The 15,804-nt window shown below is 70.2% G+C and overlaps 2 protein-coding genes across 2 annotated transcripts in view; both read left to right on the top strand.

The window, feature by feature from the left end:
* The window catches only part of CASC3 (CASC3 exon junction complex subunit), a 16,478-nt gene extending 14,670 nt beyond the window's left edge, over positions 1-1,808 (top strand). The window contains 3 exon segments of the mRNA XM_068167054.1: positions 287-307; positions 309-410; positions 1,592-1,808. Coding sequence (XP_068023155.1) covers positions 287-307; positions 309-410; positions 1,592-1,636 — 168 coding nt within the window. The 3' untranslated portion in view covers positions 1,637-1,808.
* Positions 1,809-6,840: 5,032 nt separating this feature from the next.
* Positions 6,841-15,700, top strand: RAPGEFL1 (Rap guanine nucleotide exchange factor like 1). Its single transcript, XM_068167053.1, has 16 exons — positions 6,841-6,848; positions 8,301-8,364; positions 8,552-8,808; positions 9,367-9,517; positions 9,601-9,698; positions 9,893-10,005; positions 10,252-10,419; positions 10,517-10,614; positions 10,794-10,916; positions 11,028-11,206; positions 11,991-12,081; positions 12,201-12,251; positions 12,509-12,596; positions 12,692-12,756; positions 13,035-13,089; positions 15,103-15,700. Exons 1-16 carry the CDS (start codon positions 6,841-6,843, stop codon positions 15,225-15,227), a joined length of 1,734 nt encoding a protein of 577 aa, XP_068023154.1. The 3' UTR covers positions 15,228-15,700.
* The last annotated feature ends 104 nt before the right edge of the window (positions 15,701-15,804 follow it).

The raw sequence follows: 15,804 nt of genomic DNA, 5'->3' as shown, positions 1-15,804 counted from the left end.
GGGGGCTCTGTGGGGCAGCTGCCTGGGAGCTGCTGGGGGGAACTCCTGCTGGGGGCTCCAGAGCTGCTGTCTGGGCAGGAGGGAGAAGCTTCTGTGCTGTGGGAGGGGGGGCAGAGGCCTGGGGCAGGCTGCCCAGGGAGGTTGTGGAGCAGCCCCCCCTGCCCCTGGGCACTGTGCTCCTGGGCAAGCTGCTGGGGCAGCCCTGCTGGGGCTGGGGGGGGGGTTGGGGCTGGCCTGGAGCTCGGGGGGGGGGGATCCTGACCCTTCTGCTCTCTGGGGGTCCCAGGCCCAGTCCCAGGTGTACGGAGGGGGTCACCTACTACAACACTGTGCAGCAGCAAGTGCAGCCCAAGCCCTCGCCCCCCCGCCGCGCCTCCCAGCCGGTCAGCATCAAGCCTCCACCCCCCGAGGTACTGCCCCCTGCCCCTGGGGTACTGCCCCCTGCCCCCCACCCCCCCGAGGTACTGCCCCTGCCCCTGGGGTGCTGCCCCCTGCCCCCCACCCCCCCGAGGTACTGCCCCCCTGCCCCCCTGGGGTACTGCCCCCTGCCCCCCTGGGGTACTGCCCCCCCTGCCCCCGAGGTACTGCCCCCCCCTGCCCCTGGGGTACTGCCCCCTGCCCCACTGCCCCCCTGCCCTCCTGAGGTGCTGCCCCCCTGCCCCCTGGGGTAATGCCCCCCTCCCCTGGAGCTGTGCCCCCGCTGCAGTCCCCCCCTGTGCCCCCACTGCAGTCCCCCCCTGTGCCCCTGGGTTCCTGTGCCATGAGTGAGCCTGAGCTGTGCCAGGCCCAGGCTGCTGTTTCCCCTCTGTGTGCTGAGGGCTGGCAAACAGCTTGGGGAGGGAGGGGTCCCAGGGGGAGGGAGAGGGCCCAGGGGGGAGGGAGGGAGAGGGCCCAGGGGGAGGGAGGGAGAGGGCCCAGGGGGAGGGAGGGAGAGGGACGAGGGGGAGGGAGGGAGAGGGCCCAGGGGGAGGGAGGGGGGGGAGCCCAGGGGGAGGGGGGGGGGGGAGGGCCCAGGGGGAGGGAGGGAGAGGGCCCCAGGGGGAGGGAGGAGGCCCAGGGTGAGGGCTCTGTGGGAAGGGTTGGTCCAGGGGCAGAGTTGGGCTGCAGGCAGCTGGCTGTGCCTGGGGTGGGCACAGGGGCAGCCAGGGGCAGGGGTGGGAGGTGGTTGTGTTTGGCACCCAGCTGCTGGCTTGCAGGACAAGAGGAGCAGAGGGCTGCAGCACCTCTGGGCACAGGGCTGAGACCTCAGAGCAGCCCTTTCCAGTGCCTGAAGGGGCTCCAGGAGAGCTGGGGAGGGACCTGGGACAAGGGTTGGGAGAGACAGGCTGAGGGACAGTGGCTTTGAGCTGGGAGAGAGGAGACTGAGAGTGGGGAGGAGGAAGAGAGTGTTGGCAGTGAGGGTGGGGAGAGCCTGGCACAGGCTGCCTCCTGCCTGGAGGTGTTCAGGACCAGGCTGGATGAGGCCTGGAGCAGCCTGGGCTTGGGGAGAGGGCAGGGGCCTGGAGCTGGCTGAGCTTTAGGGTCCCTCCCAACCCATCCCAGCGGGGCAGCAGCACAACCTCAACCTCTGCTTCTCTCTGCTCTTCCCCAGCAGGACAGCAAAGGGGAGAAGGCCAAGGAGAGGAGCAGCACGTAGGGCTGGGGCTGGGTGCAGTGCCAGGCTCAGCTCCTCAGCAGGGAGGAAGCCTCTGGGGAGAGGCCTGGGGGGAGGCAGCAGGATGCCACCGGCTGCACCGTCCTGTGCCCAGCCCTGGGCACTTCCCTCCCTGGGTTCCCTGGTGCCCTCCCAACGACCACCTGGCTGCTGCTGCTGCCTCTGCCCTTTCCCCCTCCTGCACTGAGGACCACCGAGGAACCAGCCCCCAGCGTCGGCCCTCTGGCCCCAGCCTCTCTCACTGCCTCCCCCTGCACCTCTGCCCCCCCCGCCTTGGTCGTGCTCTCTCCCCCTTTGTATTTAAGAGCTGGAGCAGCTCCCTCAGTAAAGCTGATCTCTTTCTTTTGGGTACTTCTGCACTTGTCTGTCTGGTGGAGAGCTGTCAGGGCCCTCCCCCCTGGAGCCAGCTGGGCAGTTCAGTCCTGGTCCCAAAGGCTGGCTTGGCATGAGCCAGGCTCAGGTCTGCTGTGCTTGGAGCTCAGGAGGGGCAGCTGAGGGGCAGGACAGGCAGGGGGCAGCTGCTGGCTCTGCAGGCACCCCTCGGGTTTAGCAGCTCCTCCTCCCCTCCACGCGAGCCCTGCTGGCCACTCGTGTCCTTGGCAGTGTCTGTCCCTGCCTGGGAGCTCTCTGCTCCCCTCAGAGGGGAACCTGGGCCCTCCCCTGCTGCCCCCAGCGCTCCCTGCAGGGCAGGGCCAGCCCTCCGCCCGACCTGTGGTGGCGAGGAGGGAGCTTTGTGGGCGTCTGGGCACCTCGGTGCTGCCAGAGCAGCCCTGCCAGAGCAGCCCTGCCAGAGCAGCCCGACCAGCTCGGCAGGGCGAGCAGAGGAGGGGTTCGAGAGCTCGCTGGGGCTGGGCTGCTGCTGCTGCCGCGGAAGTGGCAGAGGCTGAGGGAGGTGTTGCAGCCGGCCCGGGCTGCGGCCTCGGCCCCGCGCCTGCCGCCCTGCGAGCCAGGGCTGCCCTGGCACCTTGGCAGCCCCGCTGGCATCGGCAGCCTGCCGTGCCCTGCCGTGCCGGGGTGCCCTGCCGTGCCGGGATGCCGTGCCGGGGTGCCGTGCCGGGGTGCCGTGCCGGGGTGCCGTGCCGGGATGCCGTGTCCTGCCCTGCCGTGCCGAGATGCCGTGCCGTGCCGTGCCGTGCCATGCCGTGCCATGCCGCAGCGCTGCAGCACTCCTCCCGCCGGCCCCCGCGGCTCCGACCCCCTGCCGGCCTCCGGCTCGGCGGCTCCGGCCCCGCGGCCCTTGGCTTGGGCAACCCTGGCAGGGGCAGGAGCTGCCCCGGGCGGCGTGGGGCTGGTGCCAGCTGCTGGCACAGGCTTGCTCGGCCGGGCAGGGAACGGCGCTGCCCGCTCCCAGCAAGCTGCAGCTCAGCGCCGCCCCCCCCGGTCCCCATCTGCGGTGAGCGGGGGGCGCCCAGCAGCCAGCCCCCACTGCCCGCCCCGGGGGGAGCTCTCCCCACGCGTGCCCAGCCCCTGGGCGCCTGCTGGTGACTCGATGCTGACCTCCTTGTACCCAGGCTCAGGGGGCCTGGGATGTTTCAGAGCAGAGTTCTTCCATGGGCCCTGAGGGCTGTTCCTCTGCTTTAAGGCTCTCCCCTTCTCCCCTCCCCCTCCTCTCCCCTCCCCTCTCGCTGGCACTGGGAGGCACAACTGCTGTGGAGGTGGTGTGGGAGCTGCCTCCTGCACGCTTCTGTGCCGCGCTGCCTCCCTCCACCTCAGCTCTGCCTCCCCTGGCCCAGGGCCCAGCCTCCCACAGCCAGCTGGGGCGTGGGGGGCTGTGCCCCCTGCTCCTGCCCCCCCATCCCTGGGCACCCTGCTGCCAGAGGTGTCACAGGATGAGCACCTGAGGTGGGGTCTGCCCCGGGGCTGGGGGAAGCAGCAGGCAGGGCCTGGCAGCGCCATGGGGGTGGGGGGCGGGGCTTGGGGGGCAGGAGCCCTTCAGCTGCCCACCTTTGCCATCCTCCCCCCAGCCCCTTTCCAGCAGCCCCTCAGCAGCAGGGGCAGGGACCCAGAGCCCACCCAGCAGCCAGGGCAGGAGCCTCCCACCCACCCCTGCTCCCTCTGCCACGCTGCTCCTTCCCTCGCCAGCAGCCTGCCTCAGTTTCCCTCCCCGGCAAGAGGGCTGAGGGCAGAGCCAGCCCCGGGGGCCAGCTCAGACCTGGCTGAGAAGCTGCCAGCTGCAGAGCCACCGACTGGGGCGGGGGGGGGGGACACAGCAGCTCCCCTCCCCCCCAGCGCCGCAGCTGGGAAGTGGGTTAAGGCTCTGGCTCCAGGAGGGATTTTTCTCGCGGTAGAATTTTTCCCTCCTACTCAAGGTCTGTTTTGAGCAGAGCCTGGAGGCTTCGTGTCCCCCCCCCCCCCCCGAACCCTCCCCCCGCTCGCTGCCGGGGCGGGGGAAGGCGAGGCTGGAGCGGGATGGAGGCGCAGCTTTGGGAGGGAAGAGCCTCCCAGCTCCGGCTCCTTAGCGGCGATAACAGCGTCGTTAATTAAGCTAACAGCCCTCCCCGCGGTGCCCCCCCTGCCCCCGCGGTGCCACCCCCTGCCCCCGCGGTGCCCTGTCCGCGCCGAGCTGGGGGACAGGAGCTGGGCTGAGCCCCCTGGCATGGATCTGGGACATCTTTTGGGGGGGGGGAGGCTGAGCAAGGCCCTCGCTGCTCTGGGTCCCTCCTCCCTCTGTAACCCCCACTGCCACGCGTGAGCGTGGCCTCTCCGTGCCCTCAGTTTCCCTTCCTGACTCTGTGCTCAAGATCTGGCCCCTGGGCACCACTGGCACCCAAACCTGGGCACCCCTGTCCTGCCAATCTGGGTGGAGGGGATGGAGGGAGGAGCTCAGCTGAGTGGGAGCACTTTGGGGTCCTGGGTGGGGTGGGGGTGGGGGGTGAGCCCCGGGCCCGGGGGGGGCAGATGGAAGTGCCGCGGGGAGTGCTGTGCCAGGCTGTGCCAACCCCTGGTCCCCGTGCCCGCCGGGGATGGGACTCGTTCGCACGCTTTCCCTCGGCTGCGCGGATGAGTTGCCAAGCAACTGCCGGGCGGAGGCGAAGCTGGAACAAAGCAGGAGCGCCCGGGACCCCCCCCAGCCCCCTCCCCAAATCCCGGGCACGGCGGCGGCTGTGGAGCCGCCCACGCCGTCCCCCTGGCCGATGGCACTGTGCCCACCCTGGGGCTGCCACAGAGCCGCTAGGGAGTGACCCCTGGAAGGTGGTGACCGGGGGGGCACCAGGGCCGTGCCCATGCTGCTGTCACCACCGCTGCCGTGCCCGGAGTGGTGCAGAGTGAGATGCGGCCCTGGCACCTCCCCAGCCACTCACGGCGGGGCCGGGGAGCAGCGGGGCCCGGGGCAGGGCGGGTGCTGGGTACCCAGCGGGCAGGGGGCACGACGGCTCTGCCCCGGGCAGGCGCCAGGTCCCACCCTGCCCTGCCCCAGCGCCTGCCCCAGCTTGCCAGCCTGGCAGGGCCTGTTCCTGGCCTGGCAGGCGGCACGGGGTGGAGGGGCAAGCAGCTGCCCCAACCTGCCCGGCCCTGCCCGTGGGGCAGCCCCAGAGGTGTTGCCTGTGCCAGGGTGGGGGGTCCTGCACCCACCCCCGGCCCGTTCCCACGCTGCGACAGGGGGCAGAGAGCTGGGTCGGGGGGGGGCAAAGGTGGCTCCCCCTGCACCGGAGGACGGGGACACCGCAGAAGGCACGCCAGGGAGGGAGACACTGAATGGGGGGGCACAGATCCGTGTGCCCCGGGGCTGGCACGGGGAGGGGAGGTGTCGGTTGTGCCAGGGAGAGACTCTCCGGTTGTGCCAGGGGTGTGAGACAGACCGGGGGGGGGTTGTGACACTGTGCCACTCGTTCCGGGTGTGCGACGCTGCGGTGGCGCGGGGGGGGGGGAGGGTTGGGGGGTGTGACAAAGGGTTCGCTGTGCGCCCCCCCGCCAGCATCGGGGGGGTTCTGCTGCTGTGTCCCCCGCGTGTGACTGAGCACGCGTGGGTGCACGGCCGCGTCCGGTGCTGCGGGGGGCGGCGGCAGGGGGGTGTGAACCGCATCACCTGCGCGGGGCTGCGGCGGGGACGGGGGCGGGGGCAGCAGCACCACCGTGCCCCGCTGTGTGCCCGTCCTCGGCCGCACGACCGCTGACCACCGCATCCCCGCGGCCGCTCCGGCTCCGGTGCCGTTCCCGGTGCGGCGGGCGGAGGCGGGCAGGTGCCGGTGGCGGAGCCGGGGGCGGCGGCGGGGGCGGGGCGGCGGGGCGGGCGCTGGCGGCGGCTCCGTGAGCCGCGCAGCGCGGGGCGGGCGGGTGAACGGCGCAGGGGCCCGAGCCCAACCGGAGCCGAGCGGAGCCGCCGGCCGCCGCCGCCGCCGCCCATGGCCCCCTAAGCCGCCGCCCGCGCCGCCGCGCCCGGGCGGCCATGAAGCCGCTGGAGAAGTTGCTGAAGAAGCCGGGCTCGCACCTGCCCGCCCGCCCCACCGCCGCACCGGGACCGGGACCGGGGCAAGGATCAGGACCGGGACAGCGGCGGCAGAGCCTGTCGCGTCCGCCGCCTCCCCCGAGGAAACCGGCGGGGCCGGCGGGGCCGCAGCCGGGGAGCGAGGGCCGCTGGCTGGAACTGCGGCCCGCCTGAGCTGCCGCTCCGCTCCCCGGAGGGATCCATTCCCCGGGTGGCGACCGGGACCGGGAGCCACCGAGCCCCGAGCCGCCGCCCGCCGCCCGGTGCTGCTGCGGCTGCGGCCCCCGCCGCGCCCGTTCCCCCCGGAGCGGCTTCCTGGCCGCGCTCACTGGAGCGGCTGCCTGCGGGCGGCGGGCACGGCCGCGGCTGCGGAGGCAGGTACCGGCGCTTGGGGCTGGCGAGGCGGCCGCGGCGGGACCCGCGAGGGGGTGGAAGGGGGCTGCGGGGGGCAGCCGGTGGCGGAGAGCTTCGGCGGGGGGGCGCTGGGAGGGGGATGCGGGCAGTCAGGGGGGCGGGTTGGAGGGGTCTGATGGGCACCGGATGGTTGCCAGGAGGGTGCGCTGGCGGATGCTGGAGTGGGAGACGCCCGCACAGGTGGGAGACGCCAGGTGCCCGGTGGTGCGGGTGGCACCGCGGGTGCCCGGTTGCGTTGGCAAGGTCACGGCTGGGTCCTCAGCGAGCCAGGTCGTCCGTGCCAGCGGGGTGGGCAGAGGTGTTGTGCCGTGGGTAAGGGATCCCACGGGCATCGCTGCCGGGCACGATGCTGCGGTGAGGGAGCTGGCAGTGGGCACGGCGGGGGCTTGGCCTGGCAGCGAGGTCGGTGGCGGTGCCAGGCCTGGTGGGGGCCGGGGCGGGCGGGCACCGGCTGCCGCCGCACCGCACGGAGCTGGCAGCCTCTGGGTTTGTTAATCTTTAACATTTTCGTGGAGCTAAAATTAGCCCTGACAGGAGCTGCAGTGGGGGGGAGGGGGCTGAGCAGAGCCTCCCCCCCCACCCCGGCTCTGGATCGGGCATCCCAGTGCCCTGGTGCCATCCAACCGCGGTTCTCGAGGGTTCTTGATGTGCCAGGGTGGGTTTGGGTGCAAGGAGCTGGATGGAAGCCAAGCTGGGTTCTGCAGCCAGCCCCACTCAGCCGCTGGGACATAGGGCGGGGGGGGGGGGCACCTGGGGGGGCATCAAGCAGCCCCCAGCTCGCTGCCAGCCTCTCACTCCAGAGATGCCCAGAGCCAGGGTGGTATCACCCACAGGGCCGAGGGAGCCCTTTGGGTAGGAGCAAGATGGAACTGGCAGCACCAGGCCCTGCCTGCACCAACACGCTGCCAGGCCTGGCTCTGCAGTGCCCCTGGCTGGCAGGGAAGAGGGGGGGTGTGTCAGGAACCAGCGTAGGGGTCTGGGGGATCCCCCCAGCCCCCCTCTGCCGGTGTGGGAAGCTCTCCCCGCAGTGCCAGGGGTGACGTGGGTGCTGCAGAGGGATGGGGGAAACTGAGGCAGAGCTGCGGGGGGGGCTGCAGGGGAGGGGGCGTGAGCAGCTATGATGCCTCTGTCCCTCAGGTAGAGCCGGGGGGGGGGGGGGGGGGGGTCGTGGGGGGCTCGTGGGGGCCAGCCTGTGTCACAGGCTGCTGTGTCCCAGGCTGCTGTGTCCTGTTTTTGGTGGCAGTGTGTCCCCTGTGGGTGCTGTGCCCTGGCACGGTGGTGCCAAGGGAGCCTCAGCCCTCACTTGGCACCAGATCCGTGGCCGAGTTTATGGCCGGGGCTGGGGGGGGGGGGTGCTCTGCAAGACCCCTCCCACAGGGACAGTCCTTGTGCCTCACAAGGGCGCTGTGGGGGCGCTGGGATCCTGCCAGGGTATCGCTGGGGCACGTGGGCACAGCCTGCAGGGCACCCCCTGGCCGGGCGCCAGCTCAGGCTGCAGGGTCGAGGGTTGCCGTGGGGCTGGGCGAGGGAGCGGTGCCCGGACCAAAGGTCGCGGCAGTGCTGGGTGCTGGCACCGCCGGGCACTGCTGCCTGTATCAGCCCCTCGGCTCGGCAGGCCGTGCCAAAACAGCCTCCCCAGAGCTGGTGCCATCTGTACCGACCCAGAGAGTCCACTCGCGGGCACCAGCTCCCCTGGCACCCACGTGCCCTGCGCACGCCTGCCCAGACAGTTGCTGCTGCCACCTGCCCTGGCTGCCAGCCTCGGGGTTTCCCCCTTGTCCCGACCGTGTCCCGGTTTGCCCCCAGCCGGGCACTCAGCGGGGTGCCCGTGGGCGTGCCAGGGTGTCCCGGGCGTGCCAAGGTGTCCCGGGTGTGCCAAGGTGTCCCCGGGTGTGCCGAGGCGTCGCGGCTCAGGTCCCGCCCTGCTGGCGCCGCTGCCTCCACGCCGGGACCCGGCGGCCCCGCGGGGCTGGGAGCAGGTCCCTGAGTCAGCACCGAGCTCAGCACCAGGCTCAGCACCAGGCTGGGTGTGGGGCTCAGCCCCGGGCTCGGTGTAGGGCTCAGCACCGGGCTGGGTGTGGGGCTTGGCACAGTTCAGCGTGGTGCCAGTGCCACCCCAAGAACTAGCATGGCTCCCATCAGCTGCCCGCTCCACCTGGCACGGGGCCCCTGGGGGGTGCTGGCAGGAGCTGCGTGGGGCTCAGTGCCCACCTGTGCCCCTTCTCTTCTCCCCAGAGTCGCTGCTGGACGATGTGGTCCTCACCCACTCACTCTTCCTGCCCACCGAGCGCTTCCTGCAGCAGCTGCACCAGCAATATCCTTGGGGGGCACAGAGGGGCAGCGGGGGGGGGGGGGGGAGGGCTGGGGCGGGCATTGGGGTGCCACGAGAGTGTGCAGCGAGGAGGGGTGCAGTGCTGGGCATGAGGAGGGCACGGGGGTGCAATGAAGGTGGGCACAAGGGTACTGTGAAGGTGGCAGGAGAAGGGGCACGATAGGGAGGGGGTCTGAGGTTGGGCACGGGGAGAGCATGAGGGTGGTACTTGGGTGAACGTGAGGGTGCCACCAGGAGGGCATCAGGGCGGGCATGAGGCTGCCCAAAGCGTGGGCCTGAGGGTGGCACAAGATGGGTATGGGACTGGAGAGAGGATAGACCGCGAGGGGTCAGCGAGGTGCCACGGGATGGGCGCATGGGGGCAGGAAGGAGGGAACTGGGGTGCCAGGAGGATGGGCACGTGGGTGCCACAGGAACGGGGATGTAGGCTGGGTGCAAGGCAGGCAGCGGGGTGCCACCAGGGTGGGGACAAAGACACAAGGGGTGGCTGGTGGGTGGCGAGGGTCCCTTCGTGCTGTGGCACCTCCTTGACGGTGCCACCTTCGTGCTGGCAGTGGGCAGCCCCCCGCCGCGCTGGGAGGAGGGGGCTGGGCTGCGGCGCAAGCGAGCGGTGCTGGCCGTGCTGCTGCACTTCCTGGAGACCTACAAGGGGCTGCTGCAGGAGGAGGAGAGCGCGGGGAAGGTGATCAAGGTTGGTGTCACCACCCCGTGCCCCCCCACCCCACCCCAGGCCCCCGCAGCCCCTCACGCGGAGCCCCTCTCACCCACCCCCAGGAGCTCTACCTGCTCATCATGAAGGACACTTCGCTCTACCACGACCTGGAGGATGAGATCCTCAAGCTGCACCAGCTCGTGGAGACCGTGGAGCTCAAGTGAGTGGGGGGCCAGGGGGACCCGGGGACGCCAGGAGAGCCTTAGAGTTTTGATGCCCGGAGCTGGGGGGAGGTTCTTTAGCAGCCCGCGGGGGGTGGGCAAGGACCCAGCGCGGGGCTCCGGTAGCACCGCAGGGTGAGGCAGCCAGGGGCATGCCGAGAGCCCTCTGCCTGACCCCAGGCTGGTGCTGCAGGGTGGCCGACGAGACCCCCCCCCCGAACAAGCAGGTGAAGCCTCTCTTCAGGCACTTCCGACGCATCGACTCCTGCCTGCAGACCCGGGTGGCCTTCCGGGGCTCGGACGAGAGTGAGTGCCCTCGGCTGGGGGCTGGGCTGGGTGCCAGGACGCCTTCCGAGTGCGGGAATAGCTGCTGGGTGCCAGGATGGGCGCTGGGTGCCGGAGTCCCCTCCCCGTCCCACCAGCGGCTGCCGGTTGCTGCGCCAGCTCCGTGCCTCAGTTTCCCTCGCTGGGGAAGGGGGGAGGGGAGTCTGGAGCACCCCGGGAAGGCGTGAGGGGTGCAGAGCGCCCCTGACGCCCCCCTCCTGCCCCCAGTTTTCTGCCGTGTCTACATGCCCGACCACTCCTACGTCACCATCCGCAGCCGGCTCTCGGCCTCGGTGCAGGACATCCTGGCCTCGGTCACCGAGAAGCTGCAGTACTCGGAGGAGCAGAGCGCCCGGGAGGATGCCCTCATCCTGGTCACCATGGCATCCTCGGGAGGTGCCGGCAGGGCCCCGGGGGCCGTCGCGGGGAGGGCTCGGTGGGGGCAGGGTGGGCTCCGTCCAGCGCTGACCCCCTGCCCGCGCTGTGCCCGCAGAGAAAGCTGTGCTGCAGCCCAGCGAGGAGTGCGTCTTCACCACCCTGGGCATCAACAGCCACCTCTTCGCCTGCACCAGGGACACCTTCGACTCCCTGGTGGGCACCACGGAGGGCACATATCCCTCCCCCCCCCCCCCCCGCCCCTTCCCCGGGGGCTGCGCTGACCCCCGGGGGCAGGGAGAGAGAGAGACCCCCGGGGGCAGGGAGAGAGAGAGACCCCCGCGGTCGGGCCCCGCGCTCCGGCACCTCCTCAGTGCCGCCGCATCCCCGCGCAGGTTCCGCTGCCCGAGGAGATCCAGGTGGTCCCCGGGGACACGGAGATCCACCGCGCCGAGCCGGAGGAGATCGCCAACCACCTCACTGCCTTCCACTGGGAGCTCTTCCGCTGCATCCACGAGGTGGGGGAGGGTCGCGGGGGGGTGTGGGGGTGTCCGAGGGGCTGTGCCGCGGCGGAGGGACCCTGACCTGTCCTCCGTCCGTGTCTGTGTGCCTCCCCCCCCCACCCGCAGCTGGAATTCGTGGACTATGTGTTCCACGGGGAGCGCGGCCGGCGGGAGACAGCCAACCTGGAGCTGCTGCTGCAGCGCTGCAGCGAGGTGCAGCACTGGGTGGGCACCGAGCTGCTGCTCTGCGAGTCGCTGGGCAAGCGTGCCCACCTGCTCAAGAAGCTCATCAAGATCGCTGCCATGTGAGCGCGGGGCGGGGCGGGGGGGCTGGCCCCCTGCTCGAGGTGGGGGTCCCCTGCTCGAGGTTGGGGTCCTCTGCTCAAGGTGGGGGTTCCCTTCTTGAGGTTAGGGTCCCCTTCTCGAAGTGGGGGTCCCCTGCTCAAGATTATGGTTCCCTGTTCAAGGTGTGGGTCCCCTGCTCAAGGTAGGGGTCCCCTGCTCGAGGTTGGGGTCCCCTGCTCAAGATCAGGATCCCCTGTTCAATGTGGGGGTTCCCTTTTCGAGGTTAGGGTCACCTGCTCGAGGTTGTGGTCCCCTGCTCAAGATTAGGGTCCCCTGCTCAAGGTGGGGGTTCCCTGCTCGAGGTTAGGGTCCCCTGCTCAAGGTTGGGGTCCCCTGCTCGAGGTTAGGGTCCCCTGATCAAGGTAGGGGTCCCCTGCTCGAGGTTGGGGTCCCCTGCTCAAGACCATGATCCTCTGCTCAAGGTTGGGGTCCCCTGCTCAATGTGGGGGTTCCCTTCTCGAGGTTAGGGTCACCTGCTCAAGGTGGGGGTCCCCTGCTCGAGGTTAGGGTTCCCTGCTCAAGATTAGGGTCCCCTGCTCGAGGTTAGGGTCCCCTGCTCAAGATGGGGGTCCCCTGCTCGAGGTTAGGGTCCCCTTCTCGAGGTTAGGGTCCCCTTCTCGAGGTTGGGGTCCCCTGGTCAAGACCAGGATGCCCTGCTCAAGGTGGGGATTCCCTTCTCGAAGCTGGGGTCTCCTGCTGGAGGTTGGGGTCCCCTGCCTGCCCCTCACCCTCTGGTCCCCGCAGCTGCAAGCAGAACCAGGACCTGCTCTCCTTCTACGCCATCATCATTGGGCTCAACAACGCTGCCATCAGCCGCCTGCGCCTCACCTGGGAGGTAAAGGGCTCTGGGGTGCTCCCGGACCCCCCCGGGTGGGTCTTGGATCCCCCTCAGCTGCTCCTGGCCCCCCCCCCCCCAGCCCCCCTGCCTGTGCTCACCCCGGGCTTGCCTTGCAGAAGCTGCCAGGGAAGTTCAAGAATCTGTTCCGGAAGTTTGAGAACCTGACGGTGAGAGATGCCCTGGCACCCCCTGGGCACCCCCTGGGCACCCCCTGGGCACCCCCTGGGCACTGGTGGGCAGGAGGAGTTCTCCTGCCGTCCCAGGGTCTCCTTGCCTCCTCACTCCTGCGGTGGGCACAGTCCCTGTGCCCATGGCAGCCAGCGTGGGGGGAGGGTCTCCAGGGCAGGCTGGGCGGAGCGCTGGCTCCCATGGGAAGCTCACCCCCGACCCCTGCCCCCTCTGCCTCCCCCCCCACCCCCTCCAGGACCCCTGCAGGAACCACAAAACCTACCGGGAGGTGCTGGCCAAGATGAAGCCTCCTCTCATCCCTTTTGTGCCACTCATCCTCAAAGGTGAGGGGGGGGCTGGGGGCTGCCCATACCCCATGCGGGCTGGGGTCTTTCTGCTGCCCCATGGGGGCTCCCCTCACCCCCTGCTCGCCCCCCAGATCTGACCTTCCTGCACGAAGGCAGCAAGACCCTCCTGGATGGGCTGGTCAACGTGGAGAAACTGGTGGGTGCCTCTCACGGGGGCGGGGAATGGCCAAGGGACCCCCAGGGCGAGGCCAGGGAGGGGGCTGGGGCCCTCCTGTCCCTGCGGTGAGCTGGGGCAGCCTGGGGTGTGAAGGGTGCATGATAAGAGCCCGAGGGGAGGTCTGTGGGGGTGGAGGTGCTGCAGGGTCCCAGAGGGGGCAGTCTTAGGGGCACTGTGGGTCAGGGGGTTCCTGGGGGGCTGGGCAGGGCTGGGGGGGGGGGGGGGTAGGGCTGACGTGGAGCTGCTCTCTGCCCCAGCACTGCATTGCTGAGAAAGTGAGGACCATCCGCAAGTACCGGAGCCGCCCTCTCTGTGAGTACCCCGGGGGCTGGGGCAGCTGGGGCCCTGGCTGGGCTGCATCCCTGCACCCCCAGCCCCATCCCTGCACCCCCAGCCCCATCCCTGCATCCCTATCCCTGCATCCCTGCACCCCCAGCCCCATCCCTGCACCCCCAGCCCCATCCCTGCATCCCTATCCCTGCATCCCTGCACCCCCAGCCCCATCCCTGCACCCCCAGCACCATCCCTGCACCCCCAGGCCTGCATCCCTGCACCCCCAGCCCCATCCCTGCACCCCCAGCACCATCCCTGCACCCCCAGCCCTGCATCCCTGCACCCCCAGCCCCATCCCTGCACCCTCATCCCTATCCCTGCATCCCCATCCCTGCATCCCCAGCTCCATCCCTGCATCCCCATCCCTGCATTCCCAGCCCCATCCCTGCACCCCCAGCCCCATCCCTGCATCCCTGCACCCCCAGCCCCATCCCTGCATCCCCATCCCTGCATCCCCAGCCCCATCCCTGCATCCCCAGCCCTGCATCCCCAGCCCCATCCCTGCATCCCCATCCCTGCATCCCCATCCCTGCATCCCCATCCCTGCATCCCTGCATCCCCAGTCCCATCCCTGCATCCCCAGCCCTGCACCCCCATCCCCATCCCTGCATCCCCAGCACAGTCCCTGCATCCCCAGCCCTGCATCCCCAGCCCTGCATCCCCAGCCAAATCCCTGCACCCCCAGCCCCATCCCTGCATCCCCATCCCTGCACCCTCAGCCCCATCCCTGCCACCCCAGCCCTATCCCTGCATCCCCATCCCTGCACTCCCAGCCCCATCCCTGCAACCCCAGCCCCATCCCTGCATCCCCAGCCCCATCCCTGCATCCCCAACCCTGCACCTCCAGCCCTGCACCCCCGCATCCCCAGCCCTGCATCCCTGCATCCCCATCCCTACATCCCCAGCCCTGCATCCCTGCATCCCCATCCCTGCACCCCCAGCCCCATCCCTGCATCCCCAACCCTGCACCCCCAGCCCCATCCCTGCACCCCCATCCCTGCATCCCTGCACCCCCAGCCCCATCCCTGCATCCCCGCACCCCCAGCCCCATCCCTGCATCCCCATCCCTGCATCCCCATCCCTGCATCCCCATCCTTGCATCCCTATCCCTGCATCCCTGCACCCCCAGCCTCATCCCTGCATCCCCATCCCTGCATCCCTGCACCCCCATCCCCATCCCTACATCCCCAGCCCCATCCCTGCATCCCCATCCCTGCATCCCCAGCACAGTCCTTGCATCCCCATCCCTATATCCCCATCCCTGCATCCCCATCCCTGCACCCCCAGCCCCATCCCTACATCCCCAGCACAGTCCCTGCATCCCCAGCCCAGTCCCTGCATCCCCAGCCCTGCACCCCCATCCCCATCCCTGCATCCCCAGCCCTGCATCCCCAGCCCTGCACCCCCAGCCCCATCCCTGCATCTCCATCCCTGCACCCCCAGCCCCATCCCTGCATCCCTCCATCTCTGCATCCCTCCATCCCTCCATCTCTGCATCCCTGCACCCCCATCCCTGCATCCCTGCATCCCCAGCCCCATCCCTGCATCCCTGCACCCCCATCCCTGCATCCCCATCCCTGCACCCCCAGCCCCATCCCTGCACCCCCAGCCCCATCCCTGCATCCCTGCATCCCCATCCCTGCACCTCCATCCCCATCCCTGCATCCCTCCATTGCTGCATCCCCATCCCTGCACCTCCATCCCCATCCCTGCACCCCCATCCCCATCCCTGCATCTCCATCCCTGCATCCCTCCATCTTCATCCCTGCATCATTCCATCCTTTCATCCCTGCATCATTCCATCCTTTCATCCCTGCATCATTCCATCCTTTCATCCCTGCATCCCCATCCCTATAATCCCTTCCTCCATCTCTCTCGATTCATTGCTGCATCCTCATCTCCCTATCCCTCCCTCTCCCTCTCCCTCCATCCTCATCCCCATCCCGGGGTCGCGCTGCTGCTGCTGCCCCCCCGGCTGTGCCCCCCCCCCAGGCCTGGAGCTGGAGGCGTCCCCGAGCCAGCTGCAGACCAAGGCCTACGTGCGGCAGCTGCGAGTCATCGACAACCAGAACCTGCTCTTCGAGCTCTCCTACAAACTGGAGCCTGGTGGCCAGTGAGGGCCGGGGGGGCCCCCGCCCTGGGGAACCCCCAACTCTGCCCGGGGGGGCCCGGCCCCCCCCAGCACTGACGCACTTTGGCCAGGGGTCCTGGCCCCCGGGGTGGGGGGAGGGTTTGAGGACCCCGGGCACATCACCCTCCCCACCCCACCCCAGTTCCCCCCCTGGCACCCCATTGCCCCCCCCCCCAGTCCCTACCCCCCCCTCCCCCGCGCCGGGGGTCCATCCCTCTCTTCCCCCCCCCCCCCTCTATTTTTGTATGTGCCCCTCTGCCCACCCCCCTCCCCCCCCCCCCCCGCCCCAGACGTGTCTATTTTGTACCGAGCCGTGGCCAGAATTGTACATTTATTTTTTAAGAAAAAGGAGGGAAAAAGGACAAAAAAAAAAAGAGAGAAAGAAATCCCCAAACAGCTCCAAAAATGTGCGCGCGGGGGGGGGGGCGCGGGGGGCGCCGACCCCAAATAAAAGGCTGTCCTGTCTCTGCCGGTGTCATGCCTGGGAGTGATCTCAGAGCCCTGCTGCTGCTGCTGCTGAGCTCACGGCGGAGGCGAGGGGGGGCAGAGGCTTAGGGACCCCC

This window comes from Melanerpes formicivorus, unplaced genomic scaffold (genome assembly GCF_026170545.1).
Source record: "Melanerpes formicivorus ecotype bairdi unplaced genomic scaffold, bMelFor1.0.p_v2 SCAF_112, whole genome shotgun sequence".
NCBI lineage: Eukaryota > Metazoa > Chordata > Aves > Piciformes > Picidae > Melanerpes > Melanerpes formicivorus.
This window is presented reverse-complemented; position numbering and strand designations above follow the sequence as displayed.

What these genes read in the sequence shown, in the direction of transcription:
- RAPGEFL1 (XM_068167053.1), top strand. An exon ending in GGGACACCTTCGACTCCCTG is followed by an intron (nt 10,615 to 10,793) that starts GTGGGCACCACG and finishes ATCCCCGCGCAG; the next exon opens with GTTCCGCTGCCCGAGGAGAT. An exon ending in GGAAGTTTGAGAACCTGACG is followed by an intron (nt 12,252 to 12,508) that starts GTGAGAGATGCC and finishes CACCCCCTCCAG; the next exon opens with GACCCCTGCAGGAACCACAA.